Raw genomic sequence first — 26424 nt, 5'->3', positions numbered from 1 at the left:
GAATAAATCAGTGGTTGTTTTTGTGAGCACTGAACAGTTAGCTAACAGATGCCTAAATTTAGAGTTCTGCGGCCAAAGGGGTGCGTTAGCTACGCGTGCTTTTTTTCCCACGCACCTTTTAAATACCGCTGGTATTTAGAGTTCACAGAATGGCTGGGTTTTCAGTGCGTTAGGCTCCAAAAAGGGAGCGTAGAGCATAATTTAACGCCACTGCAACTCTCGATACCAGCGGTGCTTACGGAAGCGGCCAGCTTAAAAAACGTGCTCGTGCACGATTCCTCCATAGAAAACAATGGGGCCATTTGAGCTGAAAAAAAACCTAACACCTGCAAAAAAGCCGCGTTCAGCTCCTAACGCAGCCCCATTGTTTTCTATGGGGAAACACTTCCTACGTCTGCACCTAACACTCTAACATGTACCCCGAGTCTAAACACCCCTAACCTTGCACTTATTAACCCCTATTCTGCCGCCCCCGCTATCGCTGACACCTGCATATTTTTTTTAACTTTGTAATCTGCCGCTCCATAAACCGCCGCTACTTACATTATCCCTATGTACCCCTAATCTGCTGCACCTAACACCACCGACCCCTATATTATATTAATTAACCCCTAATCTGCCCCCACAACGTCGCCTCCACCTGCCTACACTTATTAACCCCTAATCTGTCGACCGGACCGCGCCGCTATTATAATAAAGTTATTAACCCCTAATCCGCCTCACTCCCGCCTCAATAACCCTATAATAAATAGTATTAACCCCTAATCTGCCCTCCCTAATATCGCCGACACCTAACTTCAAACATTAACCCCAAATCTGCCGACTGGAGCTCACCGCTATTCTAATAAATGTATTAACCCCTAAAGCTAATTCTAACCCTAACACCCCCCTAAGTTAAATATAATTTTTATCTAACGAAATAAATTAACTCTTATTAAATAACTTATTCCTATTTAAATCTAAATACTTACCTGTAAAATAAACCCTAATATAGCTACAATATAAATTATAATGATATTATAGCTATTTTAGGATTAATATTTATTTTACAGGCAACTTTATATTTATTTTAACCAGGTACAATAGCTATTAAATAGTTAATAACTATTTAATAGTTACCTAGTTAAAATAATTACAAAATTACCTGTAAAATAAATCCTAACCTAAGTTACAATTAAACCTAACACTACACTATCAATAAAATAATTAAATAAACTACCTACAATTATCTACAATTAAACCTAACACTACACTATCAATAAATTAATTAAATACAATATCTACAATTACCTACAATTAACCTAACACTACACTATCAATAAATTAATTAAATACAATATCTACAATTATCTACAATTAAACCTAACACTACACTATCAATAAATTAATTAAATACAATACCTACAATTATCTACAATTAAACCTAACACTACACTATCAATAAATTAATTAAATACAATATCTACAAATAAATACAATTAAATAAACTAACTAAAGTACGAAAAATAAAAAAGAACTAAGTTACAAAAAATAAAAAAATATTTACAAACATTAGAAAAATATTACAACAATTTTAAACTAATTACACCTACTCTAAGCCCCCTAATAAAATAACAAAGACCCCCAAAATAAAAAATGCCCTGCCCTATTCTAAATTAAAAAAGTTCAAAGCTCTTTTACCTTACCAGCCCTGAACAGGGCCCTTTGCGGGGCATGCCCCAAAGAATTCAGCTCTTTTGCCTGTAAAAAAACCACATACAATACCCCCCCCCCCAACATTACAACCCACCACCCACATACCCCTAATCTAACCCAAACCCCCTTAAATAAACCTAACACTAAGCCCCTGAAGATCTCCCTACCTTGTCTTCACCTCACCGGGTCCCGATCTGTCCAGAAGAGCCTCCGATGTCTTGATCCAAGCCCAAGTGGGGGGCTGAAGAGTGACGTCCATCCTCGGGCTGAAGTCTGGATCCAAGCGGCGGCTGAAGAAATCCATCATCGGCTGAAGTCGGAAGTCCATCATCGGGATGAAGTCTTCTATCAAGCCGCATCTTCAATCTTCTTTCTTCTGGAGCGGAGCGGAGCCATCTTCTATCAGCCAATCGGAATTAAGGTAGGAATATTCTGATTGGCTGATGGAATCAGCCAATCAGAATCAAGTTCAATCCGATTGGCTGATCCAATCAGCCAATCAGATTGAGCTTGCATTCTATTGGCTGTTCCGATCAGCCAATAGAATGCGAGCTCAATCTGATTGGCTGATTGGATCAGCCAATCGGATTGAACTTGATTCTGATTGGCTGATTCCATCAGCCAATCAGGATATTCCTACCTTAATTCCGATTGGCTGATAGAATCCTATAAGCCAATCGGAATTCGAGGGACGCCATCTTGGATGACGTCATTTAAAGGAACCGTCATTCGGCGAGTAGGCGTCGGTTGAAGAGGTTGGATCCGCGTCGGTTGGAAAGAAGATGGCTCCGCTCCGCTCCAGAAGAAAGAAGATTGAAGATGCGGCTTGATAGAAGACTTCATCCCGATGATGGACTTCCGACTTCAGCCGATGATGGATTTCTTCAGCCGCCGCTTGGATCCAGACTTCAGCCCGAGGATGGACGTCACTCTTCAGCCCCCCGCTTGGGCTTGGATCAAGACATCGGAGGCTCTTCTGGACAGATCGGGACCCGTGAGGTGAAGACAAGGTAGGGAGATCTTCAGGGGCTTAGTGTTAGGTTTATTTAAGGGGGGTTTGGGTTAGATTAGGGGTATGAGGGTGGTGGGTTGTAATGTTGGGGGGGGGTATTGTATGTGGTTTTTTTACAGGCAAAAGAGCTGAATTCTTTGGGGCATGCCCCGCAAAGGGCCCTGTTCAGGGCTGGTAAGGTAAAAGAGCTTTGAACTTTTTTAATTTAGAATAGGGCAGGGCATTTTTTATTTTGGGGGGTTTTGTTATTTTATTAGGGGGCTTAGAGTAGGTGTAATTAGTTTAAAATTGTTGTAATATTTTTCTAATGTTTGTAAATATTTTTTTATTTTTTGTAACTTAGTTCTTTTTTATTTTTCATACTTTAGTTAGTTTATTTCATTGTATTTATTTGTAGATATTTTATTTAAATAATTTATTGATAGTGTAGTGTTAGGTTTAATTGTAGATAATTGTAGATATTGTATTTAATTAATTTATTGATAGTGTAGTGTTAGGTTTAATTGTAGATAATTGTAGGTATTGTATTTAATTAATTTATTGATAATGTAGTGTTAGGTTAATTGTAGGTAATTGTAGGTAGTTTATTTAATTAATTTATTGATAGTGTAGTGTTAGGTTTAATTGTAACTTAGGTTAGTATTTATTTTACAGGTAAATTTGTAATTATTTTAACTAGGTAACTATTAAATAGTTCTTAACTATTTAATAGCTATTGTACCTGGTTAAAATAAATACAAAGTTGCCTGTAAAATAAATATTAATCCTAAAATAGCTATAATATAATTATAATTTATATTGTAACTATATTAGGGTTTATTTTACAGGTAAGTATTTAGCTTTAAATAGGAATAATTTATTTAATAAGAGTTAATTTATTTCGTTAGAATAAAATTATATTTAATTTAGGGGGGTGTTAGGGTTAGGATTAAAATTAGCTTTAGGGGTTAAAAATTTTATTAGAGTAGCAGTGAGCTCCGATCGGCAGATTAGGGGTTAATACTTGAAGGTAGGTGTCGGCGATGTTAGGGAGGGCAGATTAGGGGTTAATACTATTTATTAAAGGGTTATTGAGGCGGGAGTAAGGCGGATTAGGGGTTAATAACTTTATTATAATAGCGGTGCGGTCCGCTCGGCAGATTAGGGGTTAATAAGTGTAGGCAGGTGGAGGCGACGTTGTGGGGGGCAGGTTAGGGGTTAATAAATATAATATAGGGGTCGGCGGTGTTAGGGGCAGCAGATTAGGGGTACATAGCTATAATGTAGCTGGCGGCGGCGTGCGGACGGCAGATTAGGGGTTAATAAGTGTAGGCAGGTGGAGGCGACGTGGGGGGCAGATTAGGGGTTAATAAATATAATATAGGGGTCGGCGGTGTTAGGGGCAGCAGATTAGGGGTACATAGGGATAACGTAGTTGGCGGCAGTGTACGGAGCGGAAGATTAGGGGTTAAAAAATGTTTATAGAGTGGCGGCGATGTGGGGGGGGCCTCGGTTTAGGGGTGCATAGGTAGTTTATGGGTGTTAGTGTACTTTAGAGCACAGTAGTTAAGAGCTTTATAAACCGGCGTTAGCCCAGAAAGCTCTTAACTACTGACTTTTTTCTGCGGCTGGAGTTTTGTCGTTAGAATTCTAACGCTCACTTCAGACACGACTCTAAATACCGGCGTTAGAAAGATCCCATTGAAAAGATAGGATACGCAAATGACGTAAGGGGATCTGCGGTATGGAAAAGTCGCGGCTGCAAAGTGAGCGTTAGACCCTTTCCTGACTGACTCCAAATACCGGCGGTAGCCTAAAACCAGCGTTAGGAGCCTCTAACGCTGGTTTTGACGGCTACCGCCCAACTCTAAATCTAGGCCAAAGTAATTTCTGAGGGTGTTGTCATTTTTGGAGTTTTTTATACTGTTCTACCCTTATCTACTCCAACTGTGAAAGTGCTTATTTCTAATGTGCCTCCTTTTTTGAGAAATGAACAACTAGCTCATGATTTATCTCGTTATGGGAAATTGACTAGTCCCATTCGCATGGTTCCTTTAGCATGTAAAGCAAATGAGATTAAGCATGTGATGTCCTTTAGCATGTAAAGCAAATGAGATTAAGCATGTGATGTCCTTTAGCATGTAAAGCAAATGAGATTAAGCATGTGATGTCCTTTAGCATGTAAAGCAAATGAGATTAAGCATGTGATGTCCTTTAGCATGTAAAGCAAATGAGATTAAGCAGGTGATGTCCTTTAGCATGTAAAGCAAATGAGATTAAGCATGTGATGCCCTTTAGCATGTAAAGCAAATGAGATTAAGCATGTTATGTCCTTTAGCATGTAAAGCAAATGAGATTAAGCATGTTATGTCCTTTAGCATGTAAAGCAAATGAGATTAAGCATGTGATGTCCTTTAGCATGTAAAGCAAATGAGATTAAGCATGTGATGTCCTTTAGCATGTAAAGCAAATGAGATTAAGCATGTGATGTCCTTTAGCATGTAAAGCAAATGAGATTAAGCATGTGATGTCCTTTAGCATGTAAAGCAAATGAGATTAAGCATGTGATGTCCTTTAGCATGTAAAGCAAATGAGATTAAGCATGTGATGTCCTTTAGCATGTAAAGCAAATGAGATTAAGCATGTTATGTCCTTTTGCATGTAAAGCACATGAGATATGTGATGTCCTTTAGCATGTAAAGCAAATGAGATTAAGCATGTGATGTCCTTTAGCATGTAAAGCAAATGAGATTAAGCATGTGATGTCCTTTAGCATGTAAAGCAAATGAGATTAAGCATGTGATGTCCTTTAGCATGTAAAGCAAATGAGATTAAGCATGTGATGTCCTTTAGCATGTAAAGCAAATGAGATTAAGCATGTTATGTCCTTTAGCATGTAAAGCACATGAGATATGTGATGTCCTTTAGCATGTAAAGCAAATGAGATTAAGCATGTGATGTCCTTTAGCATGTAAAGCAAATGAGATTAAGCATGTGATGTCCTTTAGCATGTAAAGCAAATGAGATTAAGCATGTGATGTCCTTTAGCATGTAAAGCAAATGAGATTAAGCATGTGATGTCCTTTAGCATGTAAAGCAAATGAGATTAAGCATGTGATGTCCTTTAGAAGACAGGTTTTTATGATACTTAAAGGGACACTGTAGTCAAAAAATTTCTTTTGTGATTCAGATAGAGCATGTAATTTTAAGCAACTTTCTAATTTACTCCTATTATCAAATTGTCTTCATTTTCTTGGTATGTTTATTTGAAAAGCAAGAATGTAAGTTTAGATGCCGGCCCATTTTAGGTGAACAACCTAGGTTGTCCTGGCTGATTGGACCACACCTTTAAAAAAGTGCTGTCCATGGTTCTGAACCCACAATTTGCTGGCTCCTTAGCTTAGATGCCTTCTTTTCAAATAAAGATAGCAAGAGAATGAAGAAAAATTGATAATAGAAGTAAATTAGAAAGTTGCTTACAATTACATGCTCTATCTGAATCATGAAAGAAAAAATTTGGGTTCAGTGTCCCTTTAAGGACAGTAACAAAACGTTGCTTTAAGGTACAAGTTGGATGAATGTGACTATATTGTTTTTGCTAGTACTGAGCGAATGCGCTGTTTTAGTTGTAAAAGCTCTGAACATCTAATTAAGGACTGCCCTGATCTAAAGCAGCAGCTGAAATTGCTGCAAATGAGCAAGAGAATTTGCTTTCTGATTTGGAATCAGGGGAGTCTTCTTTATCTGAGGACAGTGAGCAAGATGAGAAAATGGAGCAGGAAGCTGTAGGTTCTCTTTCTAAACTGCAGGAAAAAGATTTAGCTGTAACTGATAAAGTGCAGAGTAAGAAAAGGCCTTTTAAATCTGAGCTCATTCAGGTAGGGAGAGAAAAGGTTAAGAGATTTAATAAAATAAGTGGGAATCAAATGGAAGAAAATAAAATCTCAGTTGTGGAAGGGAATAAAGAGGATGTTTCATATAAGAAGATAGAAAATGCAGGTGGTGATGAGGTGAAGGAAAGTAAAAGTGTTAATAAGGAGGAAAAAGCTGGGTGCAATAATAATTCTGTAATTAGTTCAGTAAAAGTAAGTGATAAAGCTGATGAGCCCAGTTCACAAAGTGTTAATCCCCCAGTTTTGCAGGCTACTGAAGGAACACAGATCACAAAGTGTTAACCCCCCAGTTGTGCAGGCTACTGAAGGAACACAGATCACAAAGTGTTAATCCCCCAGTTTTGCAGGCTACTGAAGGAACACAGATCACAAAGTGTTAACCCCCCAGTTGTGCAGGCTACTGAAGGAACACAGATCACAAAGTGTTAATCCCCCAGTTTTGCAGGCTACTGAAGGAACACAGATCACAAAGTGTTAACCCCCCAGTTGTGCAGGCTACTGAAGGAACACAGATCACAAAGTGTTAACCCCCCAGTTGTGCAGGTTACTGAAGGAACACAGATCACAAAGTGTTAATCCCCCAGTTGTGCAGGCTACTGAAGGAACACAGATCACAAAGTGTTAACCCCCCAGTTGTGCAGGTTACTGAAGGAACACAGATCACAAAGTGTTAACCCCCCAGTTGTGCAGGCTACTGAAGGAATACAGATCACAAAGTGTTAATCCCCCAGTTTTGCAGGCTACTGAAGGAACACAGATCACAAAGTGTTAACCCCCCAGTTGTGCAGGCTACTGAAGGAACACAGATCACAAAGTGTTAACCCCCCAGTTGTGCAGGTTACTGAAGGAACACAGATCACAAAGTGTTAATCCCCCAGTTGTGCAGGCTACTGAAGGAACACAGATCACAAAGTGTTAACCCCCCAGTTGTGCAGGTTACTGAAGGAACACAGATCACAAAGTGTTAACCCCCCAGTTGTGCAGGTTACTGAAGGAACACAGATCACAAAGTGTTAACCCCCCAGTTGTGCAGGTTACTGAAGGAACACAGATCACAAAGTGTTAACCCCCCAGTTGTGCAGGTTACTGAAGGAACACAGATCACAAAGTGTTAATCCCCCAGTTGTGCAGGCTACTGAAGGAATACAGATCACAAAGTGTTAACCCCCCAGTTGTGCAGGCTACTGAAGGAATACAGATCACAAAGTGTTAATCCCCCAGTTGTGCAGGCTACTGAAGGAATACAGATCACAAAGTGTTAATCCCCCAGTTGTGCAGGCTACTGAAGGAACACAGATCACAAAGTGTTAATCCCCCAGTTTTGCAGGCTACTGAAGGAACACCTGTGGCTAATGATTCCCCTCTTGCAGCATTATCAGAGAGTGAGGAAGATGTTGAAATGTCAGATTCTCAGGTTTCTGCAGCTCAGCAAATGACTGCTAGTTATTCTCTGCAGAGTATTAATGAATTTTTAGATTTTACTAAAAGGAAAAAGACACAGAATTCATTTCCTGATCTTGTGAAGTTTGTAGATTCAGTAGAGTTCTATTGTAAACGCGCTAGCGAGGAAGAGCTCAGTAGAACAGGCGTCGTTTAAACAAATTGTTACAAAAGGTTCGTCTTTCCCTAAAGAGTAATGATGATTAGCAGGCATTTGTTTTTTTACTCTGTCCTCTGTTTGCTTACTTCATGTTTTGTGATGGGTAAAAATGTGAATAAGATGTCCTGTGGGACATTAAATGTTAATGGGTGTAGAGGTAGTGAGAAGAGAGCTACAATTGTTTCATATTTAATACAGAAGAAAGTGAAGATATCTTTTTTACAAGAAACTCATACAGATTTAACTAATGAGAGGTTTAGAGAATGGAGAGGGAAGGGTTTTCTCAGTCATGGCTCTAATACAAGTGCAGGAGTTGCAATTCTTTTTTCTGAAATATAGAACCAGATTCTGTAGTAGTTGAAGAAATCATTAAAGGAAGGCTTCTAAAGGTTGAAGCTGTATTTGGAGGGGTTACATTTTGTTTTATGAATGTTTATGCACCTTGTGTTGCTACAGAAAGAGTTACTTTTTTACAAACTTTAAGCAAAGCTTTAACTTGTATTCAGTTAGGGACTGTGCTGCTGCTAGGGGGAGATTTTAATTGCACTGTAGATTTTAAAATTGTCAGAAATCATTTGGAGCCTTCCCCAATGTCTGCTAAAGAACTGCTTTCTGTTTTAAATGTTAATGATTTAGTTTATGTCTGGAGAGTGTTTAACCCAAACATTAGACAATACACTTGGGTCAGTTTAAGTGAAAATTGTATTTCTGCTGCTAGACTGGACACATTTTATGTTTTTAGGCATAATTCAAATATTTTTATTGATTGTCAGTGTGGCAAACCTAGCCACTTCTGGACTATAACATAAGAAAGGTTGTCTATAGGCTGTATATTGTGCTATGTAGATGTGACAGACCCTTCTGTCAGCACTGAAAGAGTTAACTGTGTTCAGCTTTAGCCTCAGCTATTGTGCACTGTCATTAATGTTATTGATACACAGTCCATTGTTTAACCTCTTAAGGACATATGACGGAATTTTTCCGTCATAAAACAATTGAACAAACAGAAAGCTGTGTCCTTAAAGGGTTAATCAACCTCAGAGAGCAGACCCTAGATGATAAGGAAAGCCAAGTGTGTGTCTGTGTTTAAATTGTTATCAGCTTGAGCAAGGTATTCTATTGTATCATGTAAAAGGGCGTGTTCCCTCCATTCAATGTACAACATTCTTTCAACCCCCCTTCTGGGGGGGGTCAGACCTGCATAAATACTGGGCATATGAGCCTTAATAAAAGTCATTCTGTTTAAACCTGACAACTGGCTGGGTTGTGAACTGCTGATTCCCTATGTAGGACATTGTTCCCTGGTGTTAACCCTTGGTATCCGGTTGGTACCGTTACAATTGGTGGCAAGCGACGGAATGAACCTTATCGCCCAGAAGAGCAACTACACAAGCCAGTAACCTCAGGAAGAGGGGGATTACTACAATACTGACTAAGATGGAAGGAGTACCAGGGACCGAAGTGAATGGAGATGGATTATTCTAAGCTAAAGAGACAAACGTAAAAGGAACTGCTAGAAGCCAGGGGAAAGATAGGCAGCAGCAAACCCAAGGCTATATTAATTGCTGAGCTGATGGAGGGAGACAGAGCTCGCAGCGCTACGCCTCCAGCAGCCATGGAGGAGACCCTATACCAGAGGGAAATGAGGACCAGGCTGGAATTTTTACCCCAACCTGTACCACGGGATATGCTATCCGTGGTAATGGCAGATGTGCAGGAGTACGTGATGGCACACAGTCCGCGGAATGCATCCTCCCGAGCAGAATCCATTTTGGACGCACTCAGCAACCCAGTAAGACCCAAAATCCCATACCATGCATTTAAAATATTTTGTGAGGAGAAGGATGAGATTGATGGGTATTTACAGGATTTTGAGAGACTGTGCGAGTTACATGATTTGGAGCAGTCCGTATGGGTGCCGGTGCTAGCAGGCAAGCTAGCCGGTAGGGCAGCGGAAGCGTATCGCGCTGTACCCAGGGAGGACAGCAAGGATTACGCTAAAGTGAAGAGAGCGATCTTGGAAAGATATGCCATTACCTCAGAGGCATACCGGCGCAAGTTTAGAGGCCTGCGCAAGCCAGAAAGAGATTCCCATGCAGAGTGGGCCCACAAGCTGGATCAAGCATCTCAGGGGTGGATACAGGCCAGCCAAGCTACCACCATGGAAGAATTGCGACAACTGATGCTGTTGGAGCAATTCTTTAACGGCTTATCCCCAGAAGCCCAAGAATGGGTGAGAGATCGAAAACCCCTCACCTTAACCGAAGCAGCCAGATTAGCAGACCAGCATTTTGATGCCAGGAGGCACCATGGACTACAGCCTAACAACGGACGGGCTAATATACAATGCCACACCTGCAAGCAGTGGGGACATATGGCACGTGAGTGCACCCAAAATCGGAGCAGACAAGCTTGGAACCAGGTCAGACAGAACCTGGCCCCAAGGGCGGCTGCTCACCATTACCAAACAGAGCCAGCCGCTCATGAGGTGTTGAGCACCCAAGCCGAGGAACCCCTGGGAATTCTGCATGAGGTGATGTCGGTCCAGGGACTTCGGGATTCGGGAGCTACTTTAACCCTGATAGCTCCCCATTTGGTGCCGGATACAGCACCCACTGGCGGATCCGTGGCAGTACGAGGGGCAGGGGGAGCAGTATACCGATTGCCCACTGCTAGAGTGGAGTACAGACCCCCAGTCACCCCAGCAGCTGACAGTTACCAACCCCCGGCGCACCGCTATACCACACGGCCTCCGGCCACGAACTACCCTCAGAGAGCCCGGTTCAATTCGCGGGGCTACTCACAACCTATTCGGTGCTTTGGATGTAATCAACTAGGGCACAAAAGACCAGAGTGTCCCCTAAACGCAGCGAATCAAGCACAGTCCTGGAGAAGACCCGCTGGCGGAATCCCACATAATCCTCAGCCTGTGGCCCGCTACGTAGAGGCGCCAGAATGCTGGGGCAGCCTACATGAAGCAGACCCCGTGCAAGCTGCCCACCGGAATAACCGGCAACGGGTTAAAGTGAATGGGAAGGAGGTCAGTTGTCTACGGGATACTGGTGCTACCATGACCTTGCTTCAAGAGAACTTGGTGCCTGAGAAACAGCACACTGGAGACACTGTGGCTGTGAGGGTAGCAGGGGGCACTGTGTTCCGCCTACCTGTTGCCAGGGTACATTTGGATTGGGGAGTGGGCGCTAGACTTGTGAATGTGGGGGTCAAGAAGGACTTACCTGCTGATGTTCTCCTTGGAAATGACTTGGCCCCCCTTGTTTCTGCCTATGCTCCCATGGATCCCGCTGATGTTAACCCTGTGACTACCCAATCCCAGTCCCTCCGGGAAGAGACGCTTCCATGTTTGGGGTGGGGGCAGTACTGAGCCAAGTTGGAGCAGATGGCGGAGAACACCCCGTAGCTTACTTGAGCCGAAAGTTGTTGCCCCGGACATCCCCAAGCCGATCCGTTGGGATCAGACTGTGTATGCCGGCTTAGTTCTGGGGGAGCATTGTGGCAAACCTAGCCACTTCTGGACTATAACATAAGAAAGGTTGTCTATAGGCTGTATATTGTGCTATGTAGATGTGACAGACCCTTCTGTCAGCACTGAAAGAGTTAACTGTGTTCAGCTTTAGCCTCAGCTATTGTGCACTGTCATTAATGTTATTGATACACAGTCCATTGTTTAATCAACCTCAGAGAGCAGACCCTAGATGATAAGGAAAGCCAAGTGTGTGTCTGTGTTTAAATTGTTATCAGCTTGAGCAAGGTATTCTATTGTATCATGTAAAAGGGCGTGTTCCCTCCATTCAATGTACAACATTCTTTCAACCCCCCTACTGGGGGGGGTCAGACCTGCATAAATACTGGGCATATGAGCCTTAATAAAAGTCATTCTGTTTAAACCTGACAACTGGCTGGGTTGTGAACTGCTGATTCCCTATGTAGGACATTGTTCCCTGGTGTTAACCCTTGGTATCCGGTTGGTACCGTTACAGTCAGATTGTTCCTAATGTTTTTTCTGATCATGCAATGGTTCTTTGTAATTTAGTTTTGCCATCAACTTCCACCCATAGTTCATATTGGCATTTTAATTGTCAGCTTTTAAAGGATATGCCATTTTTAGAATGTTTTGCCTTTTTTTGGAAACAATGGTCAGAAAGAAAAAATGATTTTGCAAGATTAAGGCAATGGTGCGATATAGGAAAAGTACAAATAAAAGTTTTTGTCAACAGTATAGTCAGCAAATGTCTGCAAGTGTAAATAATAGCATGAGAGTTCTGGAGCAGGACATTTTGCAACTTCAAAAAGCCTTTGATAGCTCTTTTAATGTTGGGTTGTATGAAGATTTAAAGTAAAAAAACAGTTGTTAGCCAACCTATTGGATAGTAGGGTTCAGGGTGCGCTAGTAAGATCTCGCTTTCAAGTTGCAACAGAGATGGACTTATCATCACAGTATTTCTTTGGACTTGAGAAGAAAAATGGACAAAAGAAAGTGATACTTTGTCTAAAGGACTCAAAAGGAGATAAGAAACTGTGCTGTGGATTTCTATACAGAACTGTTCAGGAGAAAAGTCTGTAATGGATCAGATTCTGCTACACAGCAGCTCCTCTGTTCTCTCCCAAAGATCAAGGATCGGGATGTGGAGGACCTTGAAAAACTTTTAACATTTGATGAACTGACTTCTGCTTTAAACAGTTTGCACAGTGGCCCCTGGCATTGATGGGCTTCCTGTGGATTTTTATAAGCATTTCTGGACTATAATTGGTGAAGATGTTCACTTGGTCCTTAAGGAATCCTTACAGGTCAGAGAGCTGCCCTTAAGTTGTCGGCGTGCAGTGATAACTCTGTTGCCTAAAAAAGGTGATTTGACTGATATAAGAAATTGGAGACCAGTCTCGCTGTTATGTACAGACTATAAACTTTTTTTTCTAAAGCTTTGGCAATGCGCTTGAGAGAAGTTATAGGTTCTGTAGTGCACCCTGATCAAACCTACAGTATTCCTAATAGGTGTATTCATGATAATATTTCTTTATTAAGGGATTCTATAGCTGTTTCCAAATTGTTTAATATTAATGTGGGTATAATTTCATTAGATCAACAGAAGGCTTTTGACAGAGTTGAGCATGATTACCTCTTCAGTACTTTGCATGCTTATGGTTTTGGTCCTCAATTTATTTCTGCTATACAACTTTTATATAACAATATATTTAGTGTTCTGAAGATTAATGGTGAACTTAGTAGTCCTTTCCCTGTACAAACTGGTATTAGGCAGGGATGTCCACTTTCTGGAATGCTGTATTCTCTTGCAATTGAGCCTTTACTGATTAAATTAAGAGACCATCTGGTTGGTTTAAGTTTACCTCACATACAGGTTCCTATTTCTATAAAAGTATCTGCATATGCTGATGATGTATATGTGTTTGTGTGTAGTAAACAAGATGTTAATGTGCTCTGTAATTGGCAAAAAAGATATGAAATCGCTTCAGGAGCAAAAATAAACTGGCCTAAATGTAATACTCTCTTGCTTGGGGAATGGAGTGAGGATTTTCCACCAAGTCTTCCTGAAAAATTAGAGTGGAACAGATCTGGTTTTAAGATTCTAGGAGTTTTTTTAGGCTCAGATGAAGTTATGCATTTGAATTGGGAGGGAGTTTTAGACAGGATAGAGGAGAGGCTGCAAAAGTGGAAATGGCTGCTGTCTCAGTTATCTTATAGAGGGAGAGTTTTAGTTATTAATAACCTAATTGCCTCTATGATGTGGCATAGATTGATTGTTCTGAATCCGCCCCCTCTACTTTTAGAAAATATTCAGAAAAAATTACTGTCATTTTTTTGGGATTCAAATCATTGGCTTAAGCAAAGTGTTTTGTTTTTGCCAGTAAGTGAAGGTGGTCAGGCTTTGCCAGTAAGTGAAGGTGGTCAGGCTTTAATGGATTTAAAAAGCAGAACAGCAGCTTTTAGGCTTCATTTTTTGCAGAGACTATTGTTTTATGAATGTTATGCCCCTTGGAGATACCTTGGTTTTACGCTGCTTCATAGAGTAGGTGGTTTGGGGTATGATCAGCAGTTGTTTCTAATAGATTTGGGTCAAATAGATGTAACCAATGCTACCCCTTTTTATGGCAGTGTTATAAATGCTTGGAAATTTCTAAAGCTTTTACGGAATGAGGAATCTTTAAGTTTTCCTTGGATTTTGGAGGAGCCTTTGTTTTATAATCCATCTTTAAACATTGAACATTTTAGTTCTAAGAGTTTGGTTTCCATTTTTGTAAAGGCTGGAGTTACTAAAGTTAAATATTTAATAGACTTTACTGGTTTTAAATGGGTTTCAGCTTCTGATTTGGCAAGGAAAGTACAAATTCAGTCAGTTAGGTTTGTTTCTCAGCTGGTGGAAATGGTAAAGTCTGTTCTTCCTAAAAGCACTTTATATGCATTAGAAAGGAGTTTTGTTGAAAACAGTTTGACTGATGGGGTTTTTCAATACCATCTTTACAAGTCACTCCGCTGTTGACTATAATTTTGATTTTTCTGAAAAACTTCTTTGTTTTAAAACTTTGTATAATTTAAGTTTTAATAATATAAATAAGAAATTAATGTATATCATGTGCGTAAAGATTTGTCATTTTCACCAGCTTAAAACATTTCCTGATACAAAGTGGAGGGAGCACCTTGATGTTTTAACAAGTGTTAGACCTGCTTGGAGGACTTTATATAAACCCCCAATTCTAAAACGTTCAGGCAATCTACAGTGGCGAATAATTCATGGTATAATAGCTACTAATTCTTTGTTAAGTCATATTAATCCTGAAAATACTGAATATTGCCCCTTTTGTACATCAGTGAGGGAAACTATTTATCATATGTTTCTTTTCTGTCCTAGGTTAGGTGGTCTTTTTAATTTGTTGAGTGATTTATTTTTAAAATTGCATTTTGACTTTTCAGGTACTACTTTTATCTTTGGAATTCAATACAATTTTGTTAAAAGGCATTATATTGTTTTAGCTAACTTTTTGTTAGGACAGGCAAAGTTGGCTATTCTTAAAAGTAGAAAATGTAAGTTAACTGGTGTTGGTATGACTAATGTATTACATCTGTTTAGTTTATTAGTAGCATCTAGAGTACAGATCGATTATCAATTCTATAAGATGATTCATTATTTAGGGGGGTAGTTATCAAGCCGTCTACTTTTCTGGCTTCGCCGGCCCAATACGCCCGCCTAAGCTCGCCTCACATCGCCGCCGCGGACCTGAAAAAATATGCCTAAGTTATCAAATAAAGCTGTCAAAAAGCCGCGGGGCGATGAGCAGCGGACTGTGACAGTTATCACTCATCCGATCTCGCTGCCCTTCGGCTTTTTCCCAGCTTTATTGCTAGCCTGTCACTAAGCACTCACACTAAACTACACTGTTCTACCCCCTATACCGGAGCCCCCCGCAACTAAATAAAGTTACTAACCCCTAAACCGCCGCTACTAGACCCTGCCACAACTCTTATAAATGTATTAACCCCTAAACCGCCGCTCCTAGACCCTGCCGCAACTCTTATAAATGTATTAACCCCTAAACCGCCGCTCCTAGACCCTGCCGCAACTCTTATAAATGTATTAACCCCTAAACCGCCGCTCCCGGACACCGCTGCCACCTACAGTATACCTAGTAACCCATATCCTGCCCCCCCTACACCGTCGCCCTCTATTATAAAATGATTAACCCCTATCCTGCTGATCCCGCACCTCTCCGCAACTAAATAAATAGTTTAACCCCTAAACCGCCGCTCCCTGAACCCGCCGCAACCTATATTAAACCTATTAACCCCTATCCTGCCCCCCCTACACCATCGCCACCTATAATAAATTTATTAACCCCTAATCTGCCCCCCACTACACCGCCGCCACTGTAATAAAATTATTAACCCCTAAACCTAAGTCTAACCCTAACCCTAATGCCCCCCTAACTTAAATATTAATTAAATAAATCTAAATAAATTAACTCTTATTAACTAAATGAATCCTATTTAAAACTAAATACTTACCTTTAAAATAAACCCTAATATAGTTACAATATAAATAATAATTATATTCTAGCTATCTTAGGATTTATTTTTATTTTACAAGTACCTTTCAATTTATTTTAACCAGGTACAATAGCTATTAAATAGTTATTAACTATTTAATAGCTTACCTAGCTAAAATAAAGAGAAATGTACCTGTTAAATAAATCCTAACCTAAGTTACAATTACACCTAACACTACACTATACTTTAATAAATTATTCCTATTTAAAAATAATTACTTACCTGTAAAATAAACCCTAAGATAGCTACAATATAATTAATAATTACATTGTAGCTATCTTAGGATTTATATTTATTTTACAGGTAACTTTGTATTTATTTTAGCTAGTTAGAATAGTTATTAAATAGTTATTAACTATTTAATAACTACCTAGCTAAAAGAAATACAAAATTACCTGTAAAATAAATCCTAACCTAAGTTACAATTAAACCTAATACTACACTATCATTAAATTTATTAAATAAACTACCTACAAATAACTACAATTAAATACAATTACATAAACTAACTAAAGTACAAAAAATAAAAAAAGCTAAGTTACAAAAAATAAAAAAATAAGTTACAAACATGTTAAAAATATTACAACAATTTTAAGCTACTTACACCTAATCTAAGCCCCCTAATAAAATAACAAACCCCCCCAAAATAAAAAAATGCCCTACCCTATTCTAAATTAAATAAATTTCAAAGCTCTTTTACCTTACCAGCCCTTAAAAGGGCCATTTGTGGGGGCATGCCCCAAAGAAAACAGCTCTTTTGCCTGTAAAAGAAAAATACAACCCCCCCCCCAACATTAAAACCCACCACCCACATACCCCTAATCTAACCCAAACCCCCCTTACAAAAACCTAACACTAATCCCCTGAAGATCATCCTACCTTTAGTTGTCTTCACTCAGCCAATCAGCTAATCGGAATTAAGGTAGGAAAAATCTGATTGGCTGATGGAATCAGCCAATCAGATTGAGCTCGCATTCTATTGGCTGTTCCGATCAGCCAATAGAATGCAAGCTCAATCTGATTGGCTGATTGGATCAGCCAATCGGATTGAACTTGAATCTGATTGGCTGATTCCATCAGCCAATCAGAATTTTCCTACCTTAGTTCCGATTGGCTGATAGAATCCTATCAGCCAATCGGAATTGAGGGGACGCCATCTTGGATGACGTCCCTTAAAGGAGCCGTCATTCGTCGTAGTCCGCCGGTGAAGAAGGTGGTTCCGCGTCGGCGGAAGGAAGATTCAAGACCCGGCTTGGAAGATGACTTCGCCTGGATAGAAGACCTCTTCAGCGCCTCTTTGAAGATGACATCGGCCGGATCGAAGACTTTTCTTCAGCGCCGCCTGGATGATGACTTCATCGGATGGAAGATTTCTTCAGCGCCGCTTGGAGGATTAACTTCTTCCGCTCCGGATGTCCTCTTCAGTTCCATCGGTGGCTCGGCTGAGTGAAGACAACTAAAGGTAGGATGATCTTCAGGGGATTAGTGTTATGTTTTTGTAAGGGGGGTTTGGGTTAGATTAGGGGTATGTGGGTGGTGGGTTTTAATGTTGGGGGGGGAGGTTGTGTTTTTCTTTTACAGGCAAAAGAGCTGTTTTCTTTGGGGCATGCCCCCACAAATGGCCCTTTTAAGGGCTGGTAAGGTAAAAGAGCTTTGAAATTTATTTAATTTAGAATAGGGTAGGGCATTTTTTTATTTTGGGGGGTTTGTTATTTTATTAGGGGGCTTAGATTAGGTGTAAGTATCTTAAAATTGTTGTAATATTTTTAACATGTTTGTAACTTATTTTTTTAATTTTTGTAACTTAGCTTTTTTTATTTTTTGTACTTTAGTTAGTTTATGTAATTGTATTTAATTGTAGTTATTTGTAGGTAGTTTATTTAATTTATTTAATGATAGTGTAGTATTAGGTTTAATTGTAACTTAAGTTAGGATTTATTTTACAGGTAATTTTGTATTTCTTTTAGCTAGGTAGTTATTAAATAGTTAATAACTATTTAATAACTATTCTAACTAGCTAAAATAAATACAAAGTTACCTGTAAAATAAATATAAATCCTAAGATAGCTACAATATAATTATTAATTACATTGTAGCTATCTTCGGGTTTATTTTACAGGTAAGCATTTATTTTTAAATAGGAATAATTTATTAAAGTATAGTGTAGTGTTAGGTGTAATTGTAACTTAGGTTAGGATTTATTTCACAGGTACATTTCTCTTTATTTTAGCTAGGTAAGCTATTAAATAGCTAATAACTATTTAATAGCTATTGTACCTAGTTAAAATAAACTGAAAGGTACCTGTAAAATAAATATAAATCCTAAGATAGCTAGAATATAATTATTATTTAGATTGTAGCTATATTAGGGTTTATTTTAAAGGTAAGTATTTAGTTTTAAATAGGATTCATTTAGTTAATAAGAGTTAATTTATTTAGATTTATTTAATTAATATTTAAGTTAGGGGGGCGTTAGGGTTAGACTTAGGTTTAGGGGTTAATAATTTTATTACAGTGGCGGCGGCGTAGTGGGGGGCAGGATAGGGGTTAATAAATTTATTATAGGTGGCGACGGTGTAGGGGGGGCAGATTAGGGGTTAATACATTTAATATAGGTTGCGGCGGGTTCAGGGAGCGGCGGTTTAGGGGTTAATACATTTATTATAGTTGCGGTGGGCTCCGGGAGCGGCGGTTTAGGGGTTAATATGTATAGAGTAGCTTGCGGTGGGCTCCGCGAGCGGCAGTTTAGGGGGTAATAACTTTATTTAGTTGCGGCGGTGTAGGGGGGGACAGATTAGTGGTGTTTAGACTCGGGGTACATGTTAGGGTGTTAGGTGTAGACAGCTCCCATAGAAATCAATGGGATGTCTGTCAGCAGTGAACTTGTACTTTCGCTATGGTCAGACTCCCATTGATTCCTATGGGATCCACCGCCTCCAGGGGTGGCGGATTGAAAACCAGGTACGCTGGGCCGTAAAAGTGCCGAGCGTACCTGCTAGTTTTTTGATAACTAGCAAAAGTAGTGAGAATGTGCCGCACTTGTGTGCGGAACATCTGGAGTGACGTAAGAATCGATCTGTGTCGGACTGAGTCCGGCGGATCGATGCTTACGTCACAAAATTCTACTTTTGCCGGTCTCGAGCCTTTGATAACTAAGGCGTATCAGCCTCGCCACAAATACGCTGCGGAATTCCAGCGTATTTGAGGTTGACGGCTTGATAACTAGGCCCCATAGAATCATTTAAATCAAAGTGGAGTATAGAAAATGTAATTTGTGATATTAAAATGAAAATTTGATTATGCATTTGTAAAAAAAAAATAAAAAAAAATTGTTTTTATGTAAGATTGTAAAATAAATTATTTTAAAAGTCAAGTCTCTCTCTCTTTTTCTTTCTCTCTTTCTCTTTTTCTTTCTCTCTTTCTCTTTTTCTTTCTCTCTTTCTCTCTCTTTCTCTCTCTTTCTCTCTCTTTCTTTCTCTCTCTTTCTCTCTCTTTCTTTCTCTCTCTTTCTTTCTCTCTCTTTCTTTCTCTCTCTTTCTTTCTCTCTCTTTCTTTCTCTCTCTTTCTTTCTCTCTCTTTCTTTCTCTCTCTTTCTTTCTCTCTCTTTCTTTCTCTCTCTTTCTTTCTCTCTCTTTCTTTCTCTCTCTTTCTTTCTCTCTCTTTCTTTCTCTCTCTTTCTTTCTCTCTCTCTCTCTGGCAGTGCTTAATTTATAGTTATCCGATAAATATAGGTAGAGAGAGAGATGCATGCAGATATATATATAGAGAGAGGGGAAAAGGGCATTTGCTTGGGCATTGCCCTTAAAAGGGCATTTGGCTCTTTTACTGCCCATCCCTAATCTAAATAAAAGAAACGGCCCAAAAAACCTTAAAAAAGTCTAACCCCCAGGTTGGTACTCACGGTTCATGAAGTCCAGCGGAGAAGGTCCTGTTGCAGGCGGTGAAGTCTTCTTCCAAGCGCAACCTCTTCTTCTTCCAGGAACATCCTGCGGGGAGCGGTGCTAAAGACTGAAGACCGCGGAGCTGAAGACCGGCGACCCTGGAACTGCAGACTGGTGACCGCAGAGCCATGGAGCGTGGAGGATCCTCTTCGTACGATCTCTGCCGTACACTGAATAGTGAATTCAAGGTGAATTCCTATTGGCTGATTTGATTCTTCCATATCAAATTATCCAATAGAATGAGAGCTACTCAAATCATATTGGCTGTTCAAATCAGCCAATAGGATGAGAGCAAGGGAAATTGTATTGGCTGATTTGAATAGCCAATACAATTTCCCTTGCTCTCATCCTATTGGCTGATTTGAACAGCCAATATGATTTGAGTAGCTCTCATCCTATTGGATGATTTGATATGGAAGAATCAAATCAGCCAATAGGAATTCAAGAGACGCCATCTTTAATCGCGTACCTTGAATTCACTGTACGGCAGAGATCGTACAAAAAGGATCCTCCAAGCTCCTTTGCTCCGTGGTCGCCGGTCTGCAGTTCCATGGTCGCTGGTCTTCAGCTCCGTGGTCTTCAGTCTTCAGCACCGCTACGCGCAGGATGTTCCTGAAAGAAGAAGAGGTTGCGCTTGGAAGAAGACTTCACCGCCTGGAACAGGACCTTCCCTGCCGGACTTCAGGAACCGTAAGTACCAACCTGGGGGGATTTAGTATTTTTTAAGGTTTTTTTGGGGGGGTTGTTTTATTTAGATTAGGGATGGGCAGTAAAAGAGCTAAATGCCCTTTTAAGGGCAATGCCCAAACAAATGCCCTTTTCAGGGCAATTGGTAGTTTAGGTTTTTAGTGTTAGGTTATTTTATTTTGGGGGGTGTGGAGGTTTAATGTTAAGTGGCACTTTGTATATTTTTTGTAAAAGAGCTGATTATCTTGGGGCAATGCCCTGCAAAAAGCCCTTTTAAGGGCTACTGGTAGTTTATTCTTAGAGTAGGGGGTGTTTTTATTTTGGGGGGGTCTTTTTTATTTTCATAGGGATTAGGTTTAATTTTGTTAAATTTGGTAATTAGACTTTTCTCCCGTAAAAGTCTAACCTGCCTCCCAAAAATAGACCCAACACGTAAACCCCTATATCCGCCATCACCCCCATATCGGAACTAATAATAAATCTGCCAACATCATAATTGTGACAGACCCTTCTGTCAGTACTGAAAGAATTAACTTTGTTCAGCTTTAAGAAGCTATTTTCTAAATACAAGGTTGCTGGCATCAGCTATTGTGTGTTGTAATTAAGTTTAAGTGATGAACATTCACATTGTTTAATCCCATCCAGAGAGCAGACGCCCAAGTGATAAGAAAAGCTCAAGTGTGTCTTGTGTTTAAATTGTTTATCTGCTTAAGTAATGTAATTCTATTGTATCATGTCAAAGGGCATTTCCCTCTATCTAATGTGTGTCTAGCTATTGGCTGTTGGATAGATGTGTTCTACCGGGTGTGTAGACACACCCAGTAACACACAATGCGCTACACATCTACACAAATATACACTTATTGCACACCTATCCATCAGCCAATAGCTAGACAAACCCAGTAGCACACAATGTGCTACACATCTACACAAATATACACTTAGCACACCTATACAACAGCCAATAGGTGTGTGTTACTGGGTGTGTCTAGCTATTAGCTGTTGGATAGGTGTGTTCTACTGGGTGTGTCTAGCTATTGGCTGTTGGATAGGTGTGTGCTACTGGATGCATCTACCTATTGGCTGTTGTATAGGTGTGTGCTAAGTGTATATTTGTGTAGGTGTCTAGCGCATTGTGTGCTACTGGGTGTGTCTACCTATTGGCTGTTGTATAGGTGTGTGCTAAGTGTATATTTGTGTAGATGTGTAGTGAATTGTATGTTACTGGGTGTGTCTAGCTATTCGCTGTTGGATAGGTGTGTGCTACTGGGTGTGTCTAGCTATTGGCTGTTGGATAGGTGTGTGCTACTGGGTGTGTCTAGCTATTGGCTGTTGGATAGGTGTAGGCTACTGGGTGTGTCTACCTATTGGCTGTTGTATAGGTGTGTGCTAAGTGTATATTTGTGTAGATATGTAGCATATTGTGTGTTACTGGGTGTGTCTAGCTATTCGCTGTTGGATAGGTGTGTGCTACTGGGTGTGTCTAGCTATTGGCTGTTATATGGGTGTGTGCTACTGGGTGTGTCTAGCTATTGGCTGTTGGATAGGTGTGTGCTAAGTGTATATTTGTGTAGGTGTGTAGCACATTGTGTGCTACTGGGTTTGTCTAGCTATTGGCTGTTGGATTGGTGTGTGCTAAGTGTATATTTGGATAGGTGTGTGCTACTGCGTGTTTCTAGCTATTGGCTGTTGGATAGGTGTATGCTACTGGGTGTGTCTAGCTATTGGCTGTTGGATAGGTGTGTGCTACTGGGTGTGTCTAGCTATTGGCTGTTGGATAGGTGTGTGCTACTGGGTGTGTCTAGCTATTGGCTGTTGGATAGGTGTGTGCTAAGTGTATGTTTGTATAGATGTGTGCTACTGCGTGTGTCTAGCTATTGGCTGTTGGATAGGTGTGTGCTAAGTGTATGTTTGTATAGATGTGTGCTACTGCGTGTGTCTAGCTGTTGGATAGGTGTATGCTACTGGGTGTGTCTAGCTATTGGCTGTTGGATAGGTGTGTGCTAAGTGTATGTTTGTATAGATGTGTGCTACTGTGTGTGTCTAGCTATTGGCTGTTGGATAGGTGTATGCTACTGGGTGTGTCTAGCTATTGGCTGTTGGATAGGTGTGTGCTACGTGCATGTTTGTATAGATGTGTGCTACTGTGTGTGTCTAGCTATTGGCTGTTGGGTAGGTGTATGCTAAGTGTATGTTTGTATAGATGTGTGCTACTGCGTGTGTCTAGCTATTGGCTGTTGGATAGGTGTGTGCTAAGTGTATGTTTGTATAGATGTGTGCTACTGCGTGTGTCTAGCTATTGGCTGTTGGATAGATGTGTGCTAAGTGTATGTTTGTATAGATGTGTGCTACTGCGTGTGTCTAGCTATTGGCTGTTGGATAGGTGTATGCTACTGGGTGTGTCTAGCTATTGGCTGTTGGATAGGTGTGTGCTAAGTGTATGTTTGTATAGATGTGTGCTACTGGGTGTGTCTAGCTATTGACTGTTGGATAGGTGTGTGCTAAGTGTATGTTTGTATAGGTGTGTGCTACTGGGTGTGTCTAGCTATTGACTGTTGGATAGGTGTGTGCTAAGTGTATGTTTGTATAGGTGTGTGCTACTGGGTGTGTCTAGCTATTGACTGTTGGATAGGTGTGTGCTAAGTGTATGTTTGTATAGGTGTGTGCTACTGGGTGTGTCTAGCTATTGACTGTTGGATAGGTGTGTGCTAAGTGTATGTTTGTATAGGTGTGTGCTACTGGGTGTGTCTAGCTATTGACTGCTGGATAGGTGTGTGCTAAGTGTATGTTTGTATAGGTGTGTGCTACTGGGTGTGTCTAGCTATTGACTGTTGGATAGGTGTATGCTACTGGGTGTGTCTAGCTATTGACTGTTGGATAGGTGTGTGATAAGTGTATGTTTGTATAGATGTGTGCTACTGGGTGTGTCTAGCTATTGGCTGTTGGATAGGTGTGTGCTACGTGCATGTTTGTATAGATGTGTGCTACTGCGTGTGTCTAGCTATTGGCTGTTGGATAGGTGTGTGCTAAGTGTATGTTTGTATAGGTGTGTGCTACTGGGTGTGTCTAGCTATTGACTGTTGGATAGGTGTATGCTACTGGGTGTGTCTAGCTATTGACTGTTGGATAGGTGTGTGATAAGTGTATGTTTGTATAGATGTGTGCTACTGTGTGTGTCTAGCTATTGACTGTTGGATAGGTGTGTGCTACGTGCATGTTTGTATAGATGTGTGCTACTGCGTGTGTCTAGCTATTGGCTGTTGGATAGGTGTGTGCTAAGTGTATGTTTGTATAGATGTGTGCTACTGCGTGTGTCTAGCTATTGGCTGTTGGATAGGTGTATGCTACTGAGTGTGTCTAGCTATTGGCTGTTGGATAGGTGTGTGCTAAGTGTATGTTTGTATAGATGTGTGCTACTGCGTGTGTCTAGCTATTGGCCGTTGGATAGGTGTATGCTACTGGGTGTGTCTAGCTATTGGCTGTTGGATAGGTGTGTGCTACTGAGTGTGTCTAGCTATTGGCTGTTGGATAGGTGTGTGCTAAGTGTATGTTTGTATAGATGTGTGCTACTGCGTGTGTCTAGCTATTGGCCGTTGGATAGGTGTATGCTACTGGGTGTGTCTAGCTATTGGCTGTTGGATAGGTGTGTGCTACGTGCATGTTTGTATAGATGTGTGCTACTGCGTGTGTCTAGCTATTGGCTGTTGGATAGGTGTGTGCTAAGTGTATGTTTGTATAGATGTGTGCTACTGCGTGTGTCTAGCTATTGGCTGTTGGATAGGTGTGTGCTAAGTGTATGTTTGTATAGATGTGTGCTACTGCGTGTGTCTAGCTATTGGCCGTTGGATAGGTGTATGCTACTGGGTGTGTCTAGCTATTGGCTGTTGGATAGGTGTGTGCTAAGTGTATGTTTGTATAGGTGTGTGCTACTGGGTGTGTCTAGCTATTAGCTGTTGGATAGCTGTATGCTAAGTGTATGTTTGTATAGGTGTGTGCTACTGCGTGTGTCTAGCTATTGGCTGTTAGATAGGTGTGTGCTACTGAGTGTGTCTAGCTATTGGCTGTTGGATAGGTGTGTGCTAAGTGTATGTTTGTATAGATGTGTGCTACTGCGTGTGTCTAGCTATTGGCCGTTGGATAGGTGTATGCTACTGGGTGTGTCTAGCTATTGGCTGTTGGATAGGTGTGTGCTAAGTGTATGTTTGTATAGGTGTGTGCTACTGGGTGTGTCTAGCTATTAGCTGTTGGATAGCTGTATGCTAAGTGTATGTTTGTATAGGTGTGTGCTACTGCGTGTGTCTAGCTATTGGCTGTTAGATAGGTGTGTGCTACTGAGTGTGTCTAGCTATTGGCTGTTGGATAGGTGTGTGCTAAGTGTATGTTTGTATAGATGTGTGCTACTGCGTGTGTCTAGCTATTGGCCGTTGGATAGGTGTATGTTACTGGGTGTGTCTAGCTATTGGCTGTTGGATAGGTGTGTGCTAAGTGTATGTTTGTATAGGTGTGTGCTACTGGGTGTGTCTAGCTATTAGCTGTTGGATAGCTGTATGCTAAGTGTAAGTTTGTATAGGTGTGTGCTACTGCGTGTGTCTAGCTATTGGCTGTTGGATAGGTGTGTGCTAAGTGTATGTTTGTATAGATGTGTGCTACTGCGTGTGTCTAGCTATTGGCCGTTGGATAGGTGTATGCTACTGGGTGTGTCTAGCTATTGACTGTTGGATAGGTGTGTGCTAAGTGTATGTTTGTATAGGTGTGTGCTACTGGGTGTAAGTGTACTATTTAATCACAGTGTGTAAGCTTCAGTATCTAATCATAGATTTTTTTTCTAGTTCCATCGGTTCCTCCAGAGAACGTGAGTGCAGAGGCCACAAGCTCTACTCAGATTGTGCTGACATGGGCTTCTATCCCAGAGCCACATCAGAATGGCCTCATACTGGGGTACAAGGTATGTGCAGGGGGCATAAATGACCTGGGTTAAATATAATATCTGTCATGTACCAATTACTGTCAGGTCCCCCTCACCTATCCCCATTCTGCAACTGATCTAATTCCATTTTAACAGGAAATTCAGCTGAATAGTTAATTATAATTAAACTGGATAATTCTCTAATGCACCTGTTAGTAACATGAATGAATATTTAGGGGCATATCTATTAATGTGTGAGTGGGCATGATATGATGTAGCGTATCATGTCCGCCGCACATCGATAAATGCCGATAGCATACGCTCTCAGCATTTATCATTGCACCAGAAGTTCTTGTGAACTGCTGGTGCAATGCCGCCCCCTGCAGATTTGCGGCCAATCGGCCGCTAGGAGAGGGTGTTAATCAACCCGATCGTATTCAATTGGGTTGATTTCTGTCCGCAGCCTCAGAGCAGGCAGACAAGTTATGGAGCAACGGTCTTTAGAAACACAGGGCATCAAGCTCCGTAAATCGGCCCCTTAGTGTACATAGTTGTACATAGTTATACATAGTTGTACATAGTTGCACATAGTTGCACATAGTTGCACATAGTTGCACATAGTTGTACATAGTTG

The 26424-nt window shown here is 40.6% G+C and overlaps 1 protein-coding gene across 1 annotated transcript in view; it reads left to right on the top strand.

Moving 5' to 3' along the window:
- LOC128643975 (protein sidekick-1) overlaps positions 1–26424 on the top strand; it is a gene marked incomplete in the record, with an annotated part of 285109 nt that overhangs the window by 189345 nt on the left and 69340 nt on the right. The window contains 1 exon segment of the mRNA XM_053696740.1: positions 25714–25829. Within this exon segment, the coding sequence (XP_053552715.1) occupies positions 25714–25829 (116 nt within the window).

The sequence above is a fragment of the Bombina bombina genome, unplaced genomic scaffold (assembly GCF_027579735.1).
Source record: "Bombina bombina isolate aBomBom1 unplaced genomic scaffold, aBomBom1.pri scaffold_523, whole genome shotgun sequence".
Taxonomy (NCBI): Eukaryota; Metazoa; Chordata; class Amphibia; order Anura; family Bombinatoridae; genus Bombina; species Bombina bombina.
This window is presented reverse-complemented; position numbering and strand designations above follow the sequence as displayed.